This window comes from Chelonus insularis, unplaced genomic scaffold, assembly GCF_013357705.1.
Source record: "Chelonus insularis isolate UGA/USDA-ARS -01 unplaced genomic scaffold, ASM1335770v1 contig_399_pilon, whole genome shotgun sequence".
NCBI classification, from domain to species: domain Eukaryota; kingdom Metazoa; phylum Arthropoda; class Insecta; order Hymenoptera; family Braconidae; genus Chelonus; species Chelonus insularis.
The window spans coordinates 1,624,058-1,644,979 of NW_023276554.1; the positions used below are offsets into that span (position 1 = coordinate 1,624,058).

The following is a 20,922-nucleotide window of genomic DNA, read 5'->3' on the forward strand; positions in this document are numbered from 1 at the left end:
TACAAACGCATGCGCAAATAAAAGCCGTTAAATTGGAATATGCGCACAAGTGACGTCTTTTAATGGCGCTAAATTGAAATTTCCAAGAAACTGTTTTTATTTTTTCATTGAATTTATAATTCATTATCAATTTAAATTAATAAATTCGAATTTTAAAGTAAAGTATTTATTATTAGTTTTTTTTTCAATAACAATTTTACTTTGATATCATGAGTAATTGTATAGAAAAATGAGATTAAAAATAAAATTGTTAACACTGATAAGTAACGCCATCTGTAATGTTTGCGCATGATCGTCCAAGTTTATCCGATGATAGCCGAGTGAACATTACTATTTTGAGGCACCGAAGGGGCACCTCTTGACGGGGGTTTTTCGATAAGTGAAGGGCAACGGGTGTGCAAAGTGTACGGTTTTTTTCGTTTTTAATTTCAAAGACACTAATCGTGGCCTGTGGGCCCATGCCGAAATTCTCATCAGTGTTTAACTAGTTTGGATGTGTGCGTATGTGTGAGTGGACATTTTTAAAGTGAGTGTAAGGAAATAAAGAGACGCGGACAATGGTTGAGCGCGTCCCGGGAGGTCTCGGCGCCCTCGTTGCGGTACGAAAATGAAACAAGCTCGTCCGCAACGAGCAGCTGATGGCGGCCGAGTGCTGTTCTAGAGCCTCCATGTCTGCCGTTTAATTAGTTCATCAGTTTCTCCTTGGACTTATCGTAAAAGTGTGGTCGTTAACGTAGATTAGCTACCAAAGATTATCATCGTGATTTGTATAACAAAAGCAACATCAACGAATAAGCCAAGATCTAGTTAAGAGATCGTCGTACGACTGTACGAGGCGTGATATAACGGTGCTTCTTTCTCGCTCCTTCTCTTTTTCTCATATACTAGCCCCTTCTCACTCCTTCATTCTTACTCTTTCTCTCCGGGACTTGGGCATCCGGACGGGCGCGTAGCCGGTCCCGGCTATCGAATTCTCGCCAAGTGAAAAAAAAGGCAAACGACGGGGCGTGTGCGTGCACCGTACGTATATATACTTTGCGTCTTTTTTCTACGCGTGGTATATGAAACTCCAAAGTGTACGAGTTCAACATTTACCTAATTAATATTCGGTGAGGATTGCAGTTGTGAAAGAGTGTAAACTAGCGGAAGTGCGTGGTACACTTACATCAATTCTTTAGAACAAACCAAGCAAATAGTTGGCTGAAAAAAGGCGAAAGGAGTTATATCTAAATGTGTTAATTATTTAGATGGCACGCATGGTCAAAAGGTAACCTCTCCTCTGACATAGAATACAATATAACACGTGAGAGAATATAATTCAACTGTCAGGTTTTACTTGTGACAACGTTGCACCAGTAAACTCCTTTATCTTCTAGAGCCACTTCTTCAGCCAAAGGAATTATTTACAGCATAGTAAAACCAATAATTTCATCTGTGATCAAAGAAATAAAGCTTTAGTGTGATACAACGTGTCGTCAGTACGACCTAACTTTGTTATTATCATCATTATCATCACCGTAGTCATCATTATCATCATCAGCTGTCTTGAAGACTTGAATAAAATTTGTATTGAGGAATGCGGCCACCGGCTTGCCAGGGTGGTCCTAAACGTCGACTATAGCCACCACGATCTCAGCCAACGACTCGGATCAGAGGCACGAGCGTGACGCCGGTGATTCAAACCCATCCAGCATCCGCAGTGCCTCCAATCTACCCAACATGTCATCTGGGACGTTTGTAGATCGGATAGACCCCTTCGCCAAGCGATCCCTTAAGAAAAAATCCAAAAAGTCACAAGGATCTTCACGATATCGCAATTCACAAGATGTTGAGCTACAACAGCTACCTCAGCTCAAAGGTATGCATTAAATATTAGTTTACTTATTTCGTCATCTTTTTATGACGATGATGGTCAATTAATTTCTTCACTCCTTAATGACTATTTTGGCTATCAACAATATCATTTTGTCATTCTTATATCTATATGGTCAGGACTCTTGGCATCATATGCTACCTAACCTCTCGCGTTAGCTCTTGGCATCTCCCTCCTAGGATCTATAATAACTTTTCTCTATTAATATATATATTTCTTGCATTCAAAATAGTCTAATAGTCTTTTAGAATCGATCATCATTTATGATTATAAATAATATTTGTAACATTTATGTTGGAATGTGGAATATTTGATCAAATTCCAGTTCAGTTGATGTTTACAATTTGACGTTCAATCAACTTGAAGCTTTTTTCATTTTTTTATTATCATTTTAATGTTTAATTAGATTTCCTAATATGAGATAAAGCATTAGATTTTGAATTAATTATGTGATATATGGGATACTTGATAGATGTGTGTCATGTAGGGAGTGGAATAATTTCTAGTCACGTTTCTTATAGAAAATTCAAGATGCTCATGATGTTTAGATGCTGAGATTTTGATTATTTTTTTAAATATTTTATTTGATTGGTGGAGAGATCATTTATTTTTAATTATCACCAATGAAATTAAGATGGATAACAGAAGTTGGGAAAAATTGATAGAAAAATAATTACAAAAAAAATTCTTCGTCATCGTTTTAACATTTCATAAAATTGAATGTTTACTCTACATATGTTTACCTTCATTTTAATTGCTCTTATTAATTAATTCAAGTTCTTGAGAAATTTTTTAAAATCTCTGTTTACTAGAGTAACATGGGATTATTAATAATTGCAATTTTAATTAAATCATTTATTTATCGAATTTTTTGGTTTATTAATAAAAGGTTGGTTGGTTGGTAGATATAAAAATATTGATCCTTTAGATCAAAATAGCTGAAGTATAATAAAATATTATGAAATACTTTAAAACTATGTTATTAATATCAGTTCAACAATAAATTCAGTTGAGAAAGTTAGTTAGTAAAAGAATAACAGATACAAATCATTTTTAATTGGATTATTAATATCAAATTTATCTTTTTTTTTTTTAGAATTTATTTATTCATCAATTCTTCCAAATAAATAATACTGTTAAATTAACGATAAAAAGAATCCAGGGAGATTTAAAAAAATGATTGATTATAAAAACTTGAGTGATGGGTTTCCATTTTCAAAATTGTAGAAATATCTGTCACTCATGATAGATTGTAAAAATGGATAATTCTTATATAATTTACAAATTGATTTACAATTTAAACTTTCAGCAATTTTGAATCAATATAAAAAAAAATATAATTAACACAATTGAATAAATAAAAATGTAGAAGTAGTTTTTTTTTCTACATATCCATAGATTTTCTTTTCTTAAAATCTATTCTTTATTCATAAACTTACTTATTTACACCCAACTACTAACAACTTTCTAAAATTTTCTACAATATCATCAAATTCTCTTTTTCTGTGAAATTATTTTCCAAATGTTATATTCTATATATTCTTTCATTCAAAGAATTCCCAACCCAATAGTGTGATTCAAGTTTTTACTTCAACTTTTGTAACAACCAATAAATACACTTGTTCCATCAACAACATCTATGTCCTTCACAGTTTAATAACAGTAGAGAAGACCATAGGTTCCATCAAGAATTGATTTCCTGGTAAAAAAGAACTGTTATCACTTGTAATATTTAGTGTTAATTAAAAAAGTGAAAGTTTCCAACGATATACGAAAAAACATTTTCATAAAAATAATCTAACAGTAAACAATCAAGATCTCTAAAAGCATAATAATTGAATCAGCTACTACAAATAGTACCTGACATAATTACTGTCTTACTTCACATGCTTTATCTCCCAATCCGACATGCAACATGAACTTGAAAAAAAAAACAACCTAACATTTATTCCATACTTCCAATGATAAACAATACTACATTTCTACCTAAACCAGGATACTCAACTCTAAAAATATAACCAATGAATTTATGATGAAACATCAAGTCAACATCTAAGAAACAATTCACGTTTAAATAAATTATCAAAATAATTTTATCCAGATTATTTTTGGTATATTAGTTGTTCTTAGTTATTATACACACAAGATGCAACTTAAACCTACGCATCCAGTACATATCTTCCTACTCACTGATTCATGACTAATATTTGTCCTTCTAACTTCAGTAGATTCTTATTAGTTTTATTGTCGATGAAACATTTTAAGTATTAGCATCAATTTAAAATAACAATTCCACTACAATTTCATAATAAATAAACCCAAGAGATATTACATAATTAATTGATCACAATAATAACAATAATTATTTATTTATCTGTTAAATAAATAAATGAATATTATTGATTAATTACTGATAGCAAGAGTTGGTTTAACTCAACTGTACTTTGGTTCTTTACGACGATTAAATTACAATAATTATTGAGAAAATGGTCATAATGACGTCTCATTACTTAGCAAAATGAAAATATAAGAAGTAACACAAACTTGCTCAGTATGTTTGAACATAGAAACTCCCTGGAGCTCATATCTAATTACAATGTTTAATGGACGATGCTAATGCTTTCACAGTCCATCTCTCTTGCTTCTAGGTGGAGTTCCATCCCTCGATATTTCACATACATTTCTCGAACACTAACTTCCTCAATGAAATACATACTTCAATAAATACACACTTGTCTTTTAATAGAGACGTTATTTATTTTGCTACATTTTTTTTTTTTTTGTTTCATCATTTTAATCAATTATTACTGATACTTAATACTGAAAACTTCTATTTGCATATTATTTAACATTCATTGTTTAACAAAAAACAATGATGAATTTTTAATTATTTAATGAATTGTTAATTTATTGATGATGCAGTTCAGTTTGGTTAAAGTGTGTTAATGATTATTTTAATTTTATTTAATGGATGATTGATTTTATATTGAAAGGTTTTTAGAGATTATATTGGAGTAACAAAAAAAATGATGAAAACTTATCTGAGTCATCAACAGATATGAGAATCACTAGTCCAATTGAGTGTGACATTGATCTAGTCGGTCACTGTCAAGATCATAGCTACAGATTGGAGGACTTAATGACAAATGTTACTCTACATAACTTTAATTGAATTTCATTTTATTCTTTTGATTTCAATTATTGTGACTTTGATGCTGATATTTGGCTTTGATTAAATGTTTGGTGAATTGATTTAAACGTATTTTCATGACAGTTTAAATCTTTATTTTTTTTTTGATGTTGGAGAATATATCTATAATATTTAGACAGTTGTGATATGGGTATACTAATGTTGGTATAGTGAATATATATTTTTGTTCAATAAAAGCATTATGTAAAATAAGGTGATGTCTTTGAGAGACATCTGTTAAGTGAACACATTCTTGACATGGAATCATTTCATTTAAATATTTATTGATGTTTGATCTACTAAATATTAATTCATGAGTTTAAGATCAATTATATATGGTTATTTTATAAATCATTAAAAATATTCAGTGATTGAATATACATTTAAACAAGTAAACATTTTTATATTGTTTATTATTAAGTGACTAATTAATTTGATCAACACTTTGTAGTTAAATCCAATTTTATTGAAAAAATTTTATTCATATTAAACAAAAAAAGAACTTTTAAAAGCCATGTTGATTAAATAAATTGCTTTTTATTAGTAAAAGTATCAACGTCAATTAAAAAATAAAAAATAATGACAGATTAAAATAAAGAAGAATAAAACATTTGTAATAACAATTTAAAATAATTCTAGTAAGATCCAACTTTTACTAGTATAATTAAATGTTTCAGCATTTTTATTACTTTTGGAATGATTCTTTGACCATTGACATTATTCACAATTACTATTTTTAGTTATTTCATTATAATAACATTGAATAGACCAAAGTTTTGTTTTATAATTCAATCTGAAAGAATTTATTTTTGACACGTAATTTAATCAACAAATAAATCTATTTATTAAGTAAGCAATATTTATTTTTTGTTAGCAACTAAAATTGTTATTTTGTCATAAATCTTATAAATAAGACATAATTGTAGCTTACTTTATTTTCTGTTTAGTTTTTTTGATGACATGGTCATTTATTCAACCACTATAGCCTTAGATGTATGAAGATATGACCTGATATGAAAGAATCATTCTAGTGTAAAAATGGTTGAAATTCAATTTTTTGCTCACGTGCAGTTTCCATTAATTTTTTTCACTCTGGTTTACGTTTGAAAAACTACTCAACTGATCGTATTTTAACTTTAACGTATTATTTTATGCCCTTTGCTTATCGTTAAAACTGCAATTATGTTCTTATTCAGTATTTTATTCTCATCATAATTTTTTTTTTAAAGAGATACCAATTTTTAACCCAAAAAATTCATTTTAATTTTAGGTTTATGATTATATTACTTTCTTAATTGAGAAAAATTTTTTTAATTATTGATTAAATAACTTCTTCTTTTTTTAAAAAAAAAAGAAGGGACGGATAAAAAGAACTCTAAAAATTTGAAAAATTCATTATTAGAGAAGGAAGTCTAAAAATAACATCATTTTTCATGCATCTGACTAGAATAACCCCTTGGGTCAGGTACCTTAAGGAGAAATGAGAGTGACTTTAGCCAAATATTAATCCTAGTATTTTAACTGAAAATACATTTATGTCTCAAAAATTTTATAATCTATTTCATTATTATAAATATTCAACAAAAATTGACAATATTTAATTCATAAAAAAAAATTATTATCATTATCATCATCTAGAAAATAGAATTTAAATTAACCAAAGTTATTTATTCTATTTATTTTCACTAGAGACATTTTATTATAACAATTTGATTTTTAATGACTTGCAAAATTCAAATAATAATAATAATAATTAAAACATTTTCTATGCAATAAATAAAAATATTTAGTATAAAAATATTAGTATAATAGAAATAAAGAATGTATGCACAAACGCATCAGGTTCGTAATCTCGTTTTGAAAGAGCACGTGTCGATCTGAGTGACGTAATTCTTCGGCGCAATGTCCTTGTTACGATCGATGCGTGGATGTTCACTCACGCTATCATAATTACTAATACCAAGGATCCTTTCCTTATACTTTCTGTAGCAGTTTCTATGACTAAAGTAACACTCTCAAGTCAGAAGGTAGGATTAACTTGACTAGATAACAAATAAAGTTTAAAAAAAAAATAATAATAATAATTAAGATTACATTAGATTTGATAAAATGAGTGATTTTATTACGCAGTGAGATCGAGAGATCGTTCAAGATGTGCATGTACATATTAAGCATGGATGTGATGAACTCTTGGGGTAGAGGGCTGACGGTGAAGTAGTCGCAGTAATGGTGGGAGTATTGATCCAGAATACTGTCGACTATACCCACCTAGAATTCTCTTCACTCTTCCCTCACCATCATCGTCTACTACTCTCTTGCTTTGCTTCAACTTCTATGCCACCGGCATCTCCACCATCACCAACCACTTCGTTTACATTTAATTCTTCCCCACTTTCTTTATATAATAACCTAACTATTATTCTTCAATAAACGCTTTTTAGCTTCAACTTTACACGAGAAATATTTTTGTGCCCGTGTATATACCACATTAATGAGGTTTTCATTTTTATTACATTCTTCATTTTTCTAATTTAATCGTTTATTTATACTCTACAATATTTATTAGTTCTTTAGTTTTATCTGATTATCTTTTTACCATCTTTTATATTTTTTGAAATAAAAAACTCATTTATTAATAGTTCATTATTAGTAGATAATTGATTTTGAAAAATTTATTTGAGGTCAAATAAAATTTATTAATATTCTAATACATTGTTTAATGGTTAATTAATGTATGATAAAATTTTATTATTAATTTTAAATTAAGGAAAAATAGTTAATTCTTAGTATTGCTGATGAATTTAATTTTTTTTATTAAAACAGGTATTTTGTTTGAGAGGTTAGAATAGAGTGAGATGGATAAGTAATAAATTTTACTACTGTCAAATAAAGTATTTTGTCAATAAATGTTACACAAAATGAATTAATTAACAATAAATAATACTTATCTGTAGATACACACTGACTTTGATATGATAGGAGTTTTAAATAAATCGATTTATTTATTTAGTTATTTACTTGTTATAATGAAAATAAAAATGAGAAAGAAAATTTATGACAAAACAAAAAAAATTCATTTATTTTTTATATGAATTTTTTAAGTACTTTAAACACATCAAAAGGTATCAAGAACTAGATGAGTTTTAGAAAATTTAAAAAAGGCATAAAAGGAAAATGAAATTATATGTAATTATCGAAACACTAAATTTCAGTGAACAATAGGTTGAATCAAGGTCAAGTAGGGCTTAAATTGAAGCTTATTTTCGGTTCTTTTGAAATAATAATAGCTAAGAAAAAGTTCTTTATTTTTCTTTTGATGAAAAATAGAAAATAAAAAAGATGGAAAATGAACCTTTAAAGTTTTGGAGTAGTGGATAATAAATTGCAAATGATAAAAATATCATAATAAACCAATAATTTTAATTGAAGTCAAAAGTTAATTACTTTTTGTCATTTTAACGAGGGATATAAAAGAATTATTTAAATTGAGTTGAAAAGAGTGTTTGAATTTAAAAAAAAAAAAATAATTGGTTTTCATATCGTAATTTATTATACAATAAAATGTTCATTTATCTGTTATAATCATTTATTATCAATATAATATTAATTACTTAAACTTCAAATTTATTAATTACAATAAATTAAAATTTTCCTGAATTAAAAATATTCAGTTGCATTATTTAAAAGACTTTGAAGTCTTGTTTAAAAAATTATTATTAATTATTGCATACATTTGATAGGTAATAATAAATAATAAATATAAAAAATAATAAGTAACAGTAATTTATTAATGAGTATGGTAAAATAATTATAAAATATTGTGATAAATTCTATTAATTAAAAATTTTGATCCCAAAAATTGTGATAAAAGCAGCCATTTTTAATGTAAAAAAAAAAAAATTAACAACTTGGTTAAATATTGTTAAATAATTTTTATTTAATAAAATTATTAATTCATTTATGTAAATAACGAGAGCATTATCTACATAATTATGAAAATGAACATAATAAAAATGTTTTATTAAAGAACTCTTTTAATAAATAATTTATTCAAAATAACGAAAAAAAAAAATGATAAAATTAAGAAAAGGGACGATTATTAACTTAGAAGTTGAGAACTCTTATTAATTAACTGCTTCTGAATCCTCATCTCAAAGTACTTGAAATCGATGATTGTCAAAAAAAAAAAAAAAGTAATCATATCAAATGTTTATTCATAAATATTAATACTCAATCTGATTTCCACTTACTTCAAACTATTCAATAATATTTTTAAAAATATTTCCTTTTATTATTCAAATTACTAACAATTTTTTATTCAACCATACTAATAATAAATAAAATTACCTTTAACACTCAACCAATTAGCAATTCATGCCCAAGATATTAAATAAAGCACGTACTTTTCATCAATATCATTTAATAATAATCTAGAATACACAATTTACACAACAGTTGTTTGATTCTCTTTTAAACTGTTTTATTAAACATACTACTACACAACCAATTTGTTTTCTTTTCAAAAACAATAATTAAAAAGTAGTTAAATAAAAAACCTAATAATTATTAATTAAACTGTTTATAAAGGAATTTAAATTATTCAATATAATTGTGATATTTTTCTTGTGACATTGAATTTAATAAACGTTAATGACTTCTATGAAATAATACAGACATGAATATATTGCTATAGATTATTTGTTTATTGATTATTAAATCTTCCAACGAGATTTTATTTAAATAATGTTATTATTAAAATCAGTAAATAATTAGGTTTTCCAACATGATTTAAAAAAATATATATATATACATATATATAGATCTTGAGTCAAAATGCAAATGAATGTTAAATAGTTTTATTAATAAACAATTGGTATTGAATTAATTATTCCTATTTATTTATGCATAAATATATTTAGAGTAGATAAACATTTATTATGAATCGAGCAATGCATTTATTTACATCAAAACTCGTCTACTAATTGATTAATATTTAATAAACTTCTCTATTCAGGGGATATAATCCAGAAGATGATCAATTATTTGAGGTGCATTTTTATTAATGACCTTAAGGTCAAGTAAATTTGCTTTGTACAATTTTTAAGAAAGGTTGAATGATTGTTGGAAAAATGTAATAAATGATGTAATGGAGAGTAAATAAAGAAAGTAGGTTGGTAAATGAATTATTTAATTATATATAATGGTTAATATTTAATTAATATTAATTACTATTGAATTAACAAGGTATATAGGAAGAGGAGGATTTTGTAACAATTAACAAGGTTTCTCGTTAGTCAGTCAGCAAATCTGCTGTTTGAATATGACGAAGTCAGCTTTATTATTGTATCTAATGAATAACTTGTTTAGAGTTTGCAATATATATATATATATATATATAAATTCATCTGTAAATCTTTGAAAAGCATTTCAACTACATTTATGGGGTAAATTGATCCATTTAAAAAAATAATAATTTTATAATTTACTTTGAAGCCTGTTTTAAAGTAACACATTAGTTCTTTAAATGATATTAATTTTTTCATCTTTTAATTAATAAAATTTAATTAATTATTCAGATTACATAATAAAACATTTTTATTTATTAATATTATTAGATTTATTTCTGATAATAAAAGGGTTTATTGAGAATTGTTTTTGAGAATTTGTAAATCAATTTTAATATTAGAAAATCATTGGTGCAAACTATTTGAGATGTAAATAAATGATTGATCACATGAAGGATGTGTGCAAATGATAGAATGCATTCGTTTAAAATAAAATAATGCATCCATTTAGATCTCAATGATATCGTAATGCTCAATAATTATTGAACTATTCAACAATAAATATATTATTATTATTATTCATACCATCAAGCTTATGATATGTAACATTTTTTTTTTTTTGGTTTATACTTTTCAGATTCGTTGAATTTCCACAAAAAAAAATAAAAGCGTTATTATTAATATTTACTACGATCTTCTAACGATTTAGAATCGAGATATTTTATTGAATATTTAAAAAATACCAATTTCGTTGTTAAAATAAAACAAATGGTAAAAAAAACATGTCATCTATTTGAGCATTACAAAAACAATGGAAAAGTATTATTTGTTTATATTGAAAAAATAAAAAAAAAAAAAAACAACACTTTTCTCAATTATTTGAAAATTTATATCTATAAATTTTTTGTTCGACAATGAAGTAGAAAAAAAGTAGATATAATATAAAATTGTTGTTTACTTTCTACTCCATCAATCAACAAATATTAACTTTTTTTTTTCGTTAAAAGTTCTTTGACATTTATTCTTCATCAGGATATCAAATTAATTGATTGAATTAAGAAAATCGAATAGAATCAGTCCAATTTTCTCTAATAATCAAAATAATTTATCATCATTTTCTATTACAATTTCCTGAGATTCCTTCATCAATATCAATCCATGCAAATAATTCATCAACAATAATTACCATCTCACATTAATTAACCAAAAAAAAAAAAACATTTAATTAGACAAAGAAAAATGATTTTAATATTTGTTTATAATCAAAAGTTTTGTATTCACCTACAGTGAATTGGATCAAATGAATCCTGAAAATGTGCCAAAAGTAATTTAAAAATATTATTCATTATTTTTATCTCTGGAAACTTGACTGCTAAAAACGACAATAAAGTTGAATACTTAACTCTGAATGTATGAGCTAACTAAAATCAACAACAATGTAGAGAATGACTCTATATATTTATAATTTTCATTGTTACCAAGTTTTATTCATTCTAAATCGTAAAGTGAATAGTGTTAAACTTTGGCAAGCAATACTTTAACTGTTTTTCATACTAGCATAGCTTCTAGTATGTATCTGAATGAAATTATAAATAAACCTTTAAAACCTGTATCGTATCACTAAAATACGTGTTCTATTTTCAACAAAAACGTCCACCTATCTAGTATCTCCATTCTTCTTGAGTTTTTCCACAATGTTCTTTGTCGCTTGGTGTTTAACGGATGCCAATGAAATCGCTTGCAACCATACGAGAAAGGTGTAGTGGGTAGCCTTTAACCTCCGTCGTCATCGCCTCAAGCATCATCTTGGCTGGATCTAAAGTGAATTCTCGTGATGATGATCACACTGAGGTGAAGACGAAGTAGCAGAGGTTCCAGAAACTAAGTTAAAGAAGGGGCTGGTGGGTGAGTTAGCCATCTAGAGAATCAATACAGTAGATAAAAAGCAAAGAAAAACTTTGAAATATTTTATGGAAAAAGATCTTTTATTGAAAAAGAAAAAGTTTGACAAACTGTACTACTCTCTAAAAATAATATGAGTGAATATTCCATCATATTCAACCAATTTATGTTGATTAAATCTATCCTTAGTGTGGGACTGGGAATCAGTGAAATTTTACTGATTAATATCTAGTTTAAAGCACTGATTAAATTAATTAACTTTTTAGTTGATCAAATCTGTGAACTTCAATATTCCCATCTATTATCGTTATTCCTCTGACATTACTTGTCGCCATTATTGCTGCTTAACTTACTTTTATATTAATCTTTTTTTTTTTTTTTTTAATAAAGATATTTTTAACTTTATTATTCACTTATTTAATTATACAAAAATACTGATAGGAGACGACCAAGTTGATAGAATTTACTATAATTGAAAAAGAAATTCAATGTAGTGGATGAGTAAAATTATTATTTTCTTTTTAGCAGTAGAATTTAAAAGATAAAAAATGATTTAAAGAATAAAAGTTAAAATCTGATTGGTTTTTGTTGAATAAATATTATAGTTTGTTATCAATAATTATATTTAAATAAACAATTATATTTTAATTCATTTCCTAAATGTCCTGTCAAATACCATATGACATTTCCAAACAGATTTATTGACTTTTACGAAAAAAAAATAAAAAACATTTTATATCAAACTTCAAATTTCAATAAATCGTCCAGAAATAAGCTAGGGATCATTGAAAAGTTTTAAATATTTTATACAAAATATTCCTCTTAAATTTTCAAACCAATTCCTCATATTCACATTTATATTTTTCCAACTTCTTTCAATTGCATTTCATCATTTTACTTTTTCTTCAATAATTTTTTTTCTTTGAAGTAAGAAATGATGTATATCAATTTCCAATGGCAAAGTTTTGAAGTAAATAAATCAAGTTTCAAAATGCACTTTGATTTATAAAGAATTCATCACATTTTACAGAAATGTTGCTATTTGAAAATTACTTGAATACTTGTGGTAACTTATCAACTTTATTGACCAATTCATAACTTTAAAATTGTATAATCAATAAATGTAGTCCATTGAAAGCAAACCACATAAACAAATAAGATGATGAGATTTATAACAAAAATTTTACAAGATCATTTTTAAAATTCAATATATTTCAACTATCGATTATCATAATCTCTAAATTTGATTTCAAGTACGAATTATTTATAATGGATATTCCTTCAACATTTAATACATTAACTATTCTAAATCCTATCTTGATGTTGGTTCAATAATCAAAGGAATCTAGGAATTCAAATCAAAACTAAATCTAGAATATTGACACTTCAATAGCTATAGAAAAATATTATTTATCATATTATTTCAAGCTATTCTATTTCTATACTCAACATCACAAATATTATTTATAATTATAAACTCCATTTCACCTGATCAACTTCCAAACAACCTCAATACTATTGATTAATCAGTAAAAATTAATGTCTGCTAAAAATAAAAGTGAAAATCAAACTGATTTATTTTTAGAAAGTACATAACTAAAAGTATATAAATATATATCCTAAAACTTCTTACACTCTTTTAGTCTCTCAATTACATGAATGAAAAAAGTATATACATCCAAGTTACTTCACTACATGGTTTATTCACAGACATGCTAATGTAGAAGATAAGAAGAGTGTCTTGTAGCACGCGAAACCAAATTGCTTTTTCTAAGGAAAAGAACTCTCGACCTCATCCCTTCTTTTGTTCATTTTTTTCTTTTATTTCTTATTCCCTTGTTTATGTGCTGAACGTAAATTCTTATAACATTTATTAGTAGGAATAGTTTCATGACAGTCAGCTATAGAGCTCAGAAAAAAATCAAGAATATAATATAAAGATGTAAGTTGAGTGTTGAAAACAATTTTGTTGTGCTGATTGTGCTTTTTTACGTGTAAAGTATATTGCTTTTGTTATTTCAAGTGTTCAAATTGGCATACTGTTAATTTCATACTTTTTATTATGTCTAAACTAAATGACCTATTGATTTATTAAAATCAAATAAATTTGAAAATCTCATCAATAAAGTCTCAACAGGAACTGTTATTATAGAAAATTATAACTTCAAGTCTGTCATAAACTTAATAACATCTAAATAAATAAATAAATGGTGACAGTTAATAAGGAAGGATATTTATACTATATATTTTCATACCAAGTTTGATATTGACTAAGGATGGTTTATTCTAATAGTGAAATCGTTGAGAGATATATTTTTTACACTTTTTGTAGGTATTTTTTTATTTATTAATATTGTACATGTCTTGTAGAGTTGTGTTGAAATAATTTTTATCAGTGAAGCTTTGTGCAAGAATATGATCTAGAGATCTGTTTTGCTTTTTGTTCCATTAATAATAACGCTGTGCAATTGATTCGATATTCAAAGCACAATACTGGGGTAGATAGGTGTCTTGAAATAATTGTACTGTCCTGCTAACCCCTCTACGAACATTGCCGATCATGTACGTGTCATCAAGTGTCTCTGAGTGCTATTAAACTAATGATATCTTCAGTCTAAAATTAGTCATAAATCATCTTCATTTACTCTAATAGAAATATCTTTTTTTAAATACTTTTTTTTCATTTATTTATACTTCATCTCCAACTGAGTAACTTCAATCAGACCTTAAAAAACAATTTTTTTATATTAATTTTTAATATAATTCTTTCAATTTCATGCTTTCATTTCTATTTTATTTGAAGCAATGTAATTGAATTTTAGAAATTATTATTTAAAATTAAAAAAAAAGATATTCAAATATTTCACCTCTCTCTTGAGTTATATCTTGAACTTTAACCACATCTACTGGAGTAATTGCTTCATTATGTCTTCTCATCTGGTGTTGAATAAATATTTTCTCCTCCAACGATCATCTTATAAAACGTCATTGACCTTCAACGAATATAAAATAATGTATTAAGAAACATTTCAATTGAGTTGCTTACGATATAAATTGAATGTAAAATGAGACATTTTTTTCTAGGATATTATAATTTTTTAATATTTGAATAAAAATAATATTAATTTATTTCATAGTCTAGTCATCAACAAATGACAACAACTTACACATATCTCGTAGGAAGACCGTACAAAGTTGCCTTATATAACGCTATTTGTTGATACACAGTAAATCAAGAGTCGGGATTTACAGAAATTGAAGGTTTTCTTTCAGTAAGAAACTAGACTAAATGATAATTGAACTTAAATAATGTTTTATGTTCATTTCAAAAGAAATAAAAATCATTAAGAATTATAATGTTTAGTATTAATGATTAATGATAGTGATGATTAATTGGAGAAAATGTAATTACAATGAAAAAATTTCTTTCTGCAGATGTTACTCCTTCGGAACAAGAAGACTTGTTTATTCGGAAGCTACAGCAATGTTGTGTGGCATTTGACTTCCTGGATCCCGTTGCAGATCTCAAGGGAAAGGAGATCAAGCGTAGCACCCTCAATGAACTGGTTGAACACATCACAACCGGACGTGGAGTTCTTACTGAACCTGTTTACCCCGAAATCATCAAGATGGTACGTTAATAGGTTCATTAATTATATGATGTTTAAGAACACAGTCGAATAAAATATCAATGACTCTCTTGATAATACTCTGTCTAAAACAGCTTTGCTATTATTTATTTTTGCTTGAGAAGTTTTTGTTTTTTTTTATAAAATACAGTAAAATAATATTCAGGTGTATGACAATGAATATTTATTGGTAGAGAATTACGTAATTTATAAAAAATGTTGGAAATTTTTTTTTTTTGGAGTAACACGATAGGCTCAGAGAGTTTTACATTATTTACAGCATAAAAGGATTATGTTACATTTTTGTTTTTTAATTGTTTCAGATTTCGGCAAATTTATTTCGAACATTACCACCAAGTGAGAATCCAGACTTTGATCCTGAAGAGGATGATCCAACATTAGAAGCAAGTTGGCCCCATTTACAACTGGTTTATGAATTCTTTCTACGATTTCTCGAGTCTTCAGATTTCCAACCAGCTGTTGGTAAAAAAGTTATCGACCAAAAATTTGTTTTACAGGTAAATATAAAATAAAAATAAAAAATATGCACGATTATTAATTAAGAAAAAAATTACTAATCCTTTGTAATTAATCTGTTGACAGCTGTTAGAGTTGTTCGACTCTGAAGACCCGAGAGAAAGAGATTTTTTGAAAACTGTTTTACATCGTATTTATGGGAAATTCCTTGGTCTTCGAGCCTTTATTCGCAAACAAATTAATAATATTTTCCTTAGGTAACCTTTTATTATTACTATCGATATTAAAATGTCACTTTATATACATTTTTATGTCTATTTTGTACTGATTTTTCCTATTTTATGATTGTGTGTGTATATTTAATAAATCAATAATGTTACAGGTTTGTATATGAAACAGAACACTTCAATGGTGTTGGAGAATTATTGGAAATTCTGGGCAGCATTATCAATGGGTTTGCACTCCCACTCAAGGTGGAACACAAGCAATTTTTAGTCAAGGTATGAATTGAACTGTATCCATTTACAAGGTTGCATGTTTTTTATCTCAATAATTCTATACACTTTTAAAGATAATGAAAAGATAAAATGACTAAAATTTTCATTTAATTGTCATTTTGAATTTTAATTTCTAAATGGAGTTACTAAATTAAAATTCATTCGCATAAAACCATAAATCAATTAATTGATCAGAAAGGCTATATAACCTTCTATTACTGTTAGACATACTAGAAACTTTATACAATTATAGAACTTTATATTATGATTTTTATATTTGTCAAGTTATTGAATTTGTTTCCAAATAATATACGATAATTTGTGGTTTACTTTATCTTCATTAATTTATTTTCAACTCAACTTTTGAATTACATTAATATTATCAGTTTAACCCTTTACATACAACCCTTTGTAACCTACTTTAAAGGTTAAAAACGTACAAATAAAATTTACTCCATAGCTAAAATCAATAAAATAACTATGTTATATCATTATTATAGTGTTTGTTATTAAAAAGATTGAGGTAAAGAACTAATAATAAATTCAATTTGTACACAAGCAATTATTTGTTTTAAGCTTGGGAATAAAATTGATATAAATTATTTTTTAAAACAGAGAAACAAAGTTAATTTTTTTCGTAACTGTGTAAATAATAATAATGAAAGTAAAACAATTTACTGATTGATAAAATTATTTACAGGTGCTGTTACCATTGCATAAGGTTAAATGTTTATCGCTTTATCACGCGCAATTGGCGTATTGTGTAGTACAATTTCTGGAAAAAGATGCCACTTTGACGGAGCCTGTGGTGCGGGGGCTTTTAAAATTCTGGCCTAAAACATGCAGCCAGAAAGAAGTGATGTTTCTTGGTGAGATAGAAGAGATTTTGGATGTTATAGAACCTAGCCAATTTGTTAAAATACAAGAGCCATTATTCAGGCAAATAGCACGTTGTGTTTCGTCACCACACTTTCAGGTAGAGTATCATTATAAATGCAGTAAATTTTTTTCGGTTAACTTGAACATTTGAAAAGTTTTAATGACATTTTTTCCTTTGATCTTTTTTTTTTACTTTTAGGTTGCAGAAAGGGCATTGTATTTCTGGAACAATGAATATATTATGTCACTGATTGAAGAAAATAATCATGTGATAATGGGAATAATGTTCCCAGCTTTGTACAGAATCAGTAAAGAGCACTGGAATCAGACGATTGTTGCTCTTGTTTATAATGTTCTAAAAACTTTTATGGAAATGAACAGCAAGCTCTTCGATGAACTTACTGCCAGCTATAAATCTGAGAGACAAAAGTAATGTTTCATTTTATTTATCTATATTTAATTGATATTAAATAGTTAGGTTGTTGTTAAATTACATTTAAGTTAATACATGATTAAATGAAAGATTAATTGATTAATTAAATATGATAAATAGGTTTAAAAAATTTATTATTAAAAGCTAATTACTCTGGCTAGCTTTAGAATTTAAAACTACTTTTTTTTTATAAACAAAAGTTACTTTTTTTTTATAGAGAAAAAAAGAGAGAAAAAGAAAGGGACGAATTATGGAAAAAACTTAATGAATTGGAGGTTGAAAAACGCGGTGCGCTGATGAATACTTCCAACACTCCAGTTTCTAACACCCCTGCACCTGCGACTCGAGCTCGTCCATGAGCTGGTAATATAAAATTTCCTAAAGATGTATCTTTAAAATAAAAAAATAAGATGAATATATTTTTCTTTTAACATAATTTATTTTAAACTAATTTCAGACAATTGACATCCACGCTGTCCAATCGTTAGTCCTTAGTTCACGTCAGATTGTCTACAAAAAAGTTAAAATTGCAAATTATCATCGTTATTAGTGAAAAAGAGATACAGAAAAATAAAGTACGTCAAGTGGTGAGATCATTGATGTGTAAAGTAAATTAAATTTTCCCTGTTAATTTTGCCTTAAAGGCGAAATAAAATAAGAGAGAAGAACGTGGATTAACAAACGAAGAATACTACCATCGTATTCATGAATAATAAAATTAACAACAAAACTAAATAGTGAGGGACGAAAAAAATAATATTAAATACAAAAGAAAAACGAACATAATTTGAGGCCGACTAGAGGCCTTGATTTTTAATAATTTTATTGTGTATATTAATTTTTATTATTTTTGACAGCAATGATTTAAGTTGTATGATGTACTCAGTGTCAGCACATAATTTGAAAATGTTAGTCCCTTCTTAATAAAGCTCATTTGTGTTTTGTTGGAGAAGATGATTTAAGTGATAGATTAGTGCACTATTGAAGTATATTATTTACTTTATAATCATTTTATAGATATAATAATGCACGTTGCATCTAGGAGATAAAATATTTTATCTTCTTTTTTGCTTGAACTGACAGATATCTCACTTGAATTCTCATCGCCAACAATTGACAAGAGCATTGTTTGAAATGTATCATATATTCGTATTAATGATGATAACTATAACAAAAAACATGATTAATTAGGTAAATATATAAATAAAATAAATCTATATAAATATAAATATACAATATTATACAAAATATAGTAATATTGAAGATAAAAATTTTCACACTCAACTCTCTTTCATACACACAACAAAACACACATACACACACATACATATTTATCGAAGGGAAATTGAAACATATTAAACAAAAGAGTGTATTTAAACTAAACAAAAAAAAAATAAGAAGTATGAAATGATATTAAAAAAATGACAAATTTACAGTGCTATTCTATACTAACAGTGCATTGACCGTATTTCGTAGCCGGTCGCGCGTTTTTCAAGGACAATTCGCGGCTTAGTGTGTATGCAAGTGCGTGCAAAATTAACATTTATGAATAATAAATTAATTTAAAAGAAAAAAACGAAATCTTATGGAAGACAAGTAATGTTTCAAAATACATGTTGTTTTTTTTAAAATGAAAACAAATGAATGATTCAAGTAATAAATAATATTAAAAACAAATGGAGGAATGGAGAAAGCGAGAATTAAGATAAACAATAAAAAAAAAATTAACTGTACCAAAATATCCATGGTTACTTATAAATATAATAAATGATAGAGATAATATGTATAAGATTTATTCGGAGCTGGGCTCCCACTGGCCACCGTGAAAGTGTACGTGGGACGTTTTTAAAAATTTTCTTACAATTGCATAATAATGACTGCATTAGAGTTATTAACAGGTAGTTGGGAAAAAAAAAAATATTAATAATGAATGAGTGGTTGTTTGCTCATTTTTTTCAATAATGAAAAAGTCTAGATGTCGGTGTTTTATAACATAGCATTTTTTTGTTCTTACTCTTACTATTTTCCTTTTTAGTCACGACGACTCACGAAAGTAAATACGCTTTCAAGCGCACGGCCGTTATTATTTGTTAATTGCAAGTTCCGAAGAATAAAATAAAGAACAAATCTAAAAATATTTTGAAAAAAATTTGAATGCGTAAGTAAACATCATATGAAATGATTGTAAAGATGTAGATTCTTATCTCATTGTGTTAGTAGAATAACAAATGAAAAAAAAAAAAGAACAAGTACGAAAAACAATTTGATCAACTGTTCAATCGTAATACATAATATATTTTTAACATTTAAAATTAGTTGTATAGAAATGATTTAGTTAATTCCATTCCGCAGAGCTCGCTGTACAAATGATAAATAAAAATGGTAAAAACCGTCAATGTTGCTCGGATATTAACATTCAACACAAACATAATAATAAAACAATATTAAAGACAATTAATTCGTTTATTATTTAAAACTTTTGAAGAGTTTTTAATTATTTCGTAAGTATAATTTAATGAAATTATTGTTTTTATCTAATATATTATTTAAATTATTTTTTTCTAACATTTATAAAGACTTATTGATTAGTATTGAACTATTCTAATAATAATTTATCAAATAAAAAGAATATTTATAATTCATACATTTTTACATGAATGTTTTTTTTTTAATTATTATTTTTTTTTTTATTATGAAAAGTTCTTTTTATTACATGAAAGGCTTTATAAATAATTTGTTTACATAACTAGTGGGTTT

General features: G+C 26.4%; 1 protein-coding gene and 1 long non-coding RNA gene across 4 annotated transcripts; one reads left to right on the top strand and one right to left on the bottom strand.

Moving 5' to 3' along the window:
- The first annotated feature begins 330 nt into the window (after window positions 1–330).
- On the top strand, window positions 331–19,945 carry wdb (widerborst). 3 transcript variants are annotated; one of them, XM_035085131.1, is made up of 10 exons: window positions 331–1,267; window positions 1,377–1,858; window positions 15,686–15,882; window positions 16,203–16,397; window positions 16,483–16,613; window positions 16,739–16,856; window positions 17,554–17,829; window positions 17,932–18,161; window positions 18,383–18,528; window positions 18,623–19,945. In XM_035085131.1, the coding sequence occupies exons 2-9, from the start codon at window positions 1,720–1,722 to the stop codon at window positions 18,522–18,524; spliced, it is 1,428 nt and encodes a 475-aa protein (XP_034941022.1). In that variant the 5' UTR covers window positions 331–1,267; window positions 1,377–1,719; the 3' UTR covers window positions 18,525–18,528; window positions 18,623–19,945. The 3 variants fall into 3 exon arrangements, with proteins under 3 accessions (XP_034941022.1, XP_034941021.1, XP_034941023.1); XM_035085130.1 differs by having other exon boundaries at window positions 331–1,858; XM_035085132.1 differs by lacking the exons at window positions 331–1,267; window positions 1,377–1,858 and adding an exon at window positions 14,465–14,578.
- On the bottom strand, window positions 14,579–15,530 carry LOC118068027 (uncharacterized). The gene is made up of 3 exons (XR_004690464.1): window positions 15,418–15,530; window positions 15,118–15,243; window positions 14,579–14,975 (listed from the first exon to the last, which is right to left on the bottom strand). It is a non-coding gene; the product is annotated as an uncharacterized lncRNA (long non-coding RNA).
- Window positions 19,946–20,922: the final 977 nt, after the last annotated feature.

Bases quoted from the DNA above. Each gene is read 5' to 3' on its own strand.
- wdb (XM_035085130.1), top strand. From the start codon at position 1,720: ATGTCATCTGGGACGTTTGTAGATCGGATAGACCCCTTCGCCAAGCGA. The intron at 15,883-16,202 runs GTACGTTAATAG...TAATTGTTTCAG, and splicing joins ACCCCGAAATCATCAAGATG to ATTTCGGCAAATTTATTTCG. The intron at 17,830-17,931 runs GTAGAGTATCAT...TTTTACTTTTAG, and splicing joins TTTCGTCACCACACTTTCAG to GTTGCAGAAAGGGCATTGTA.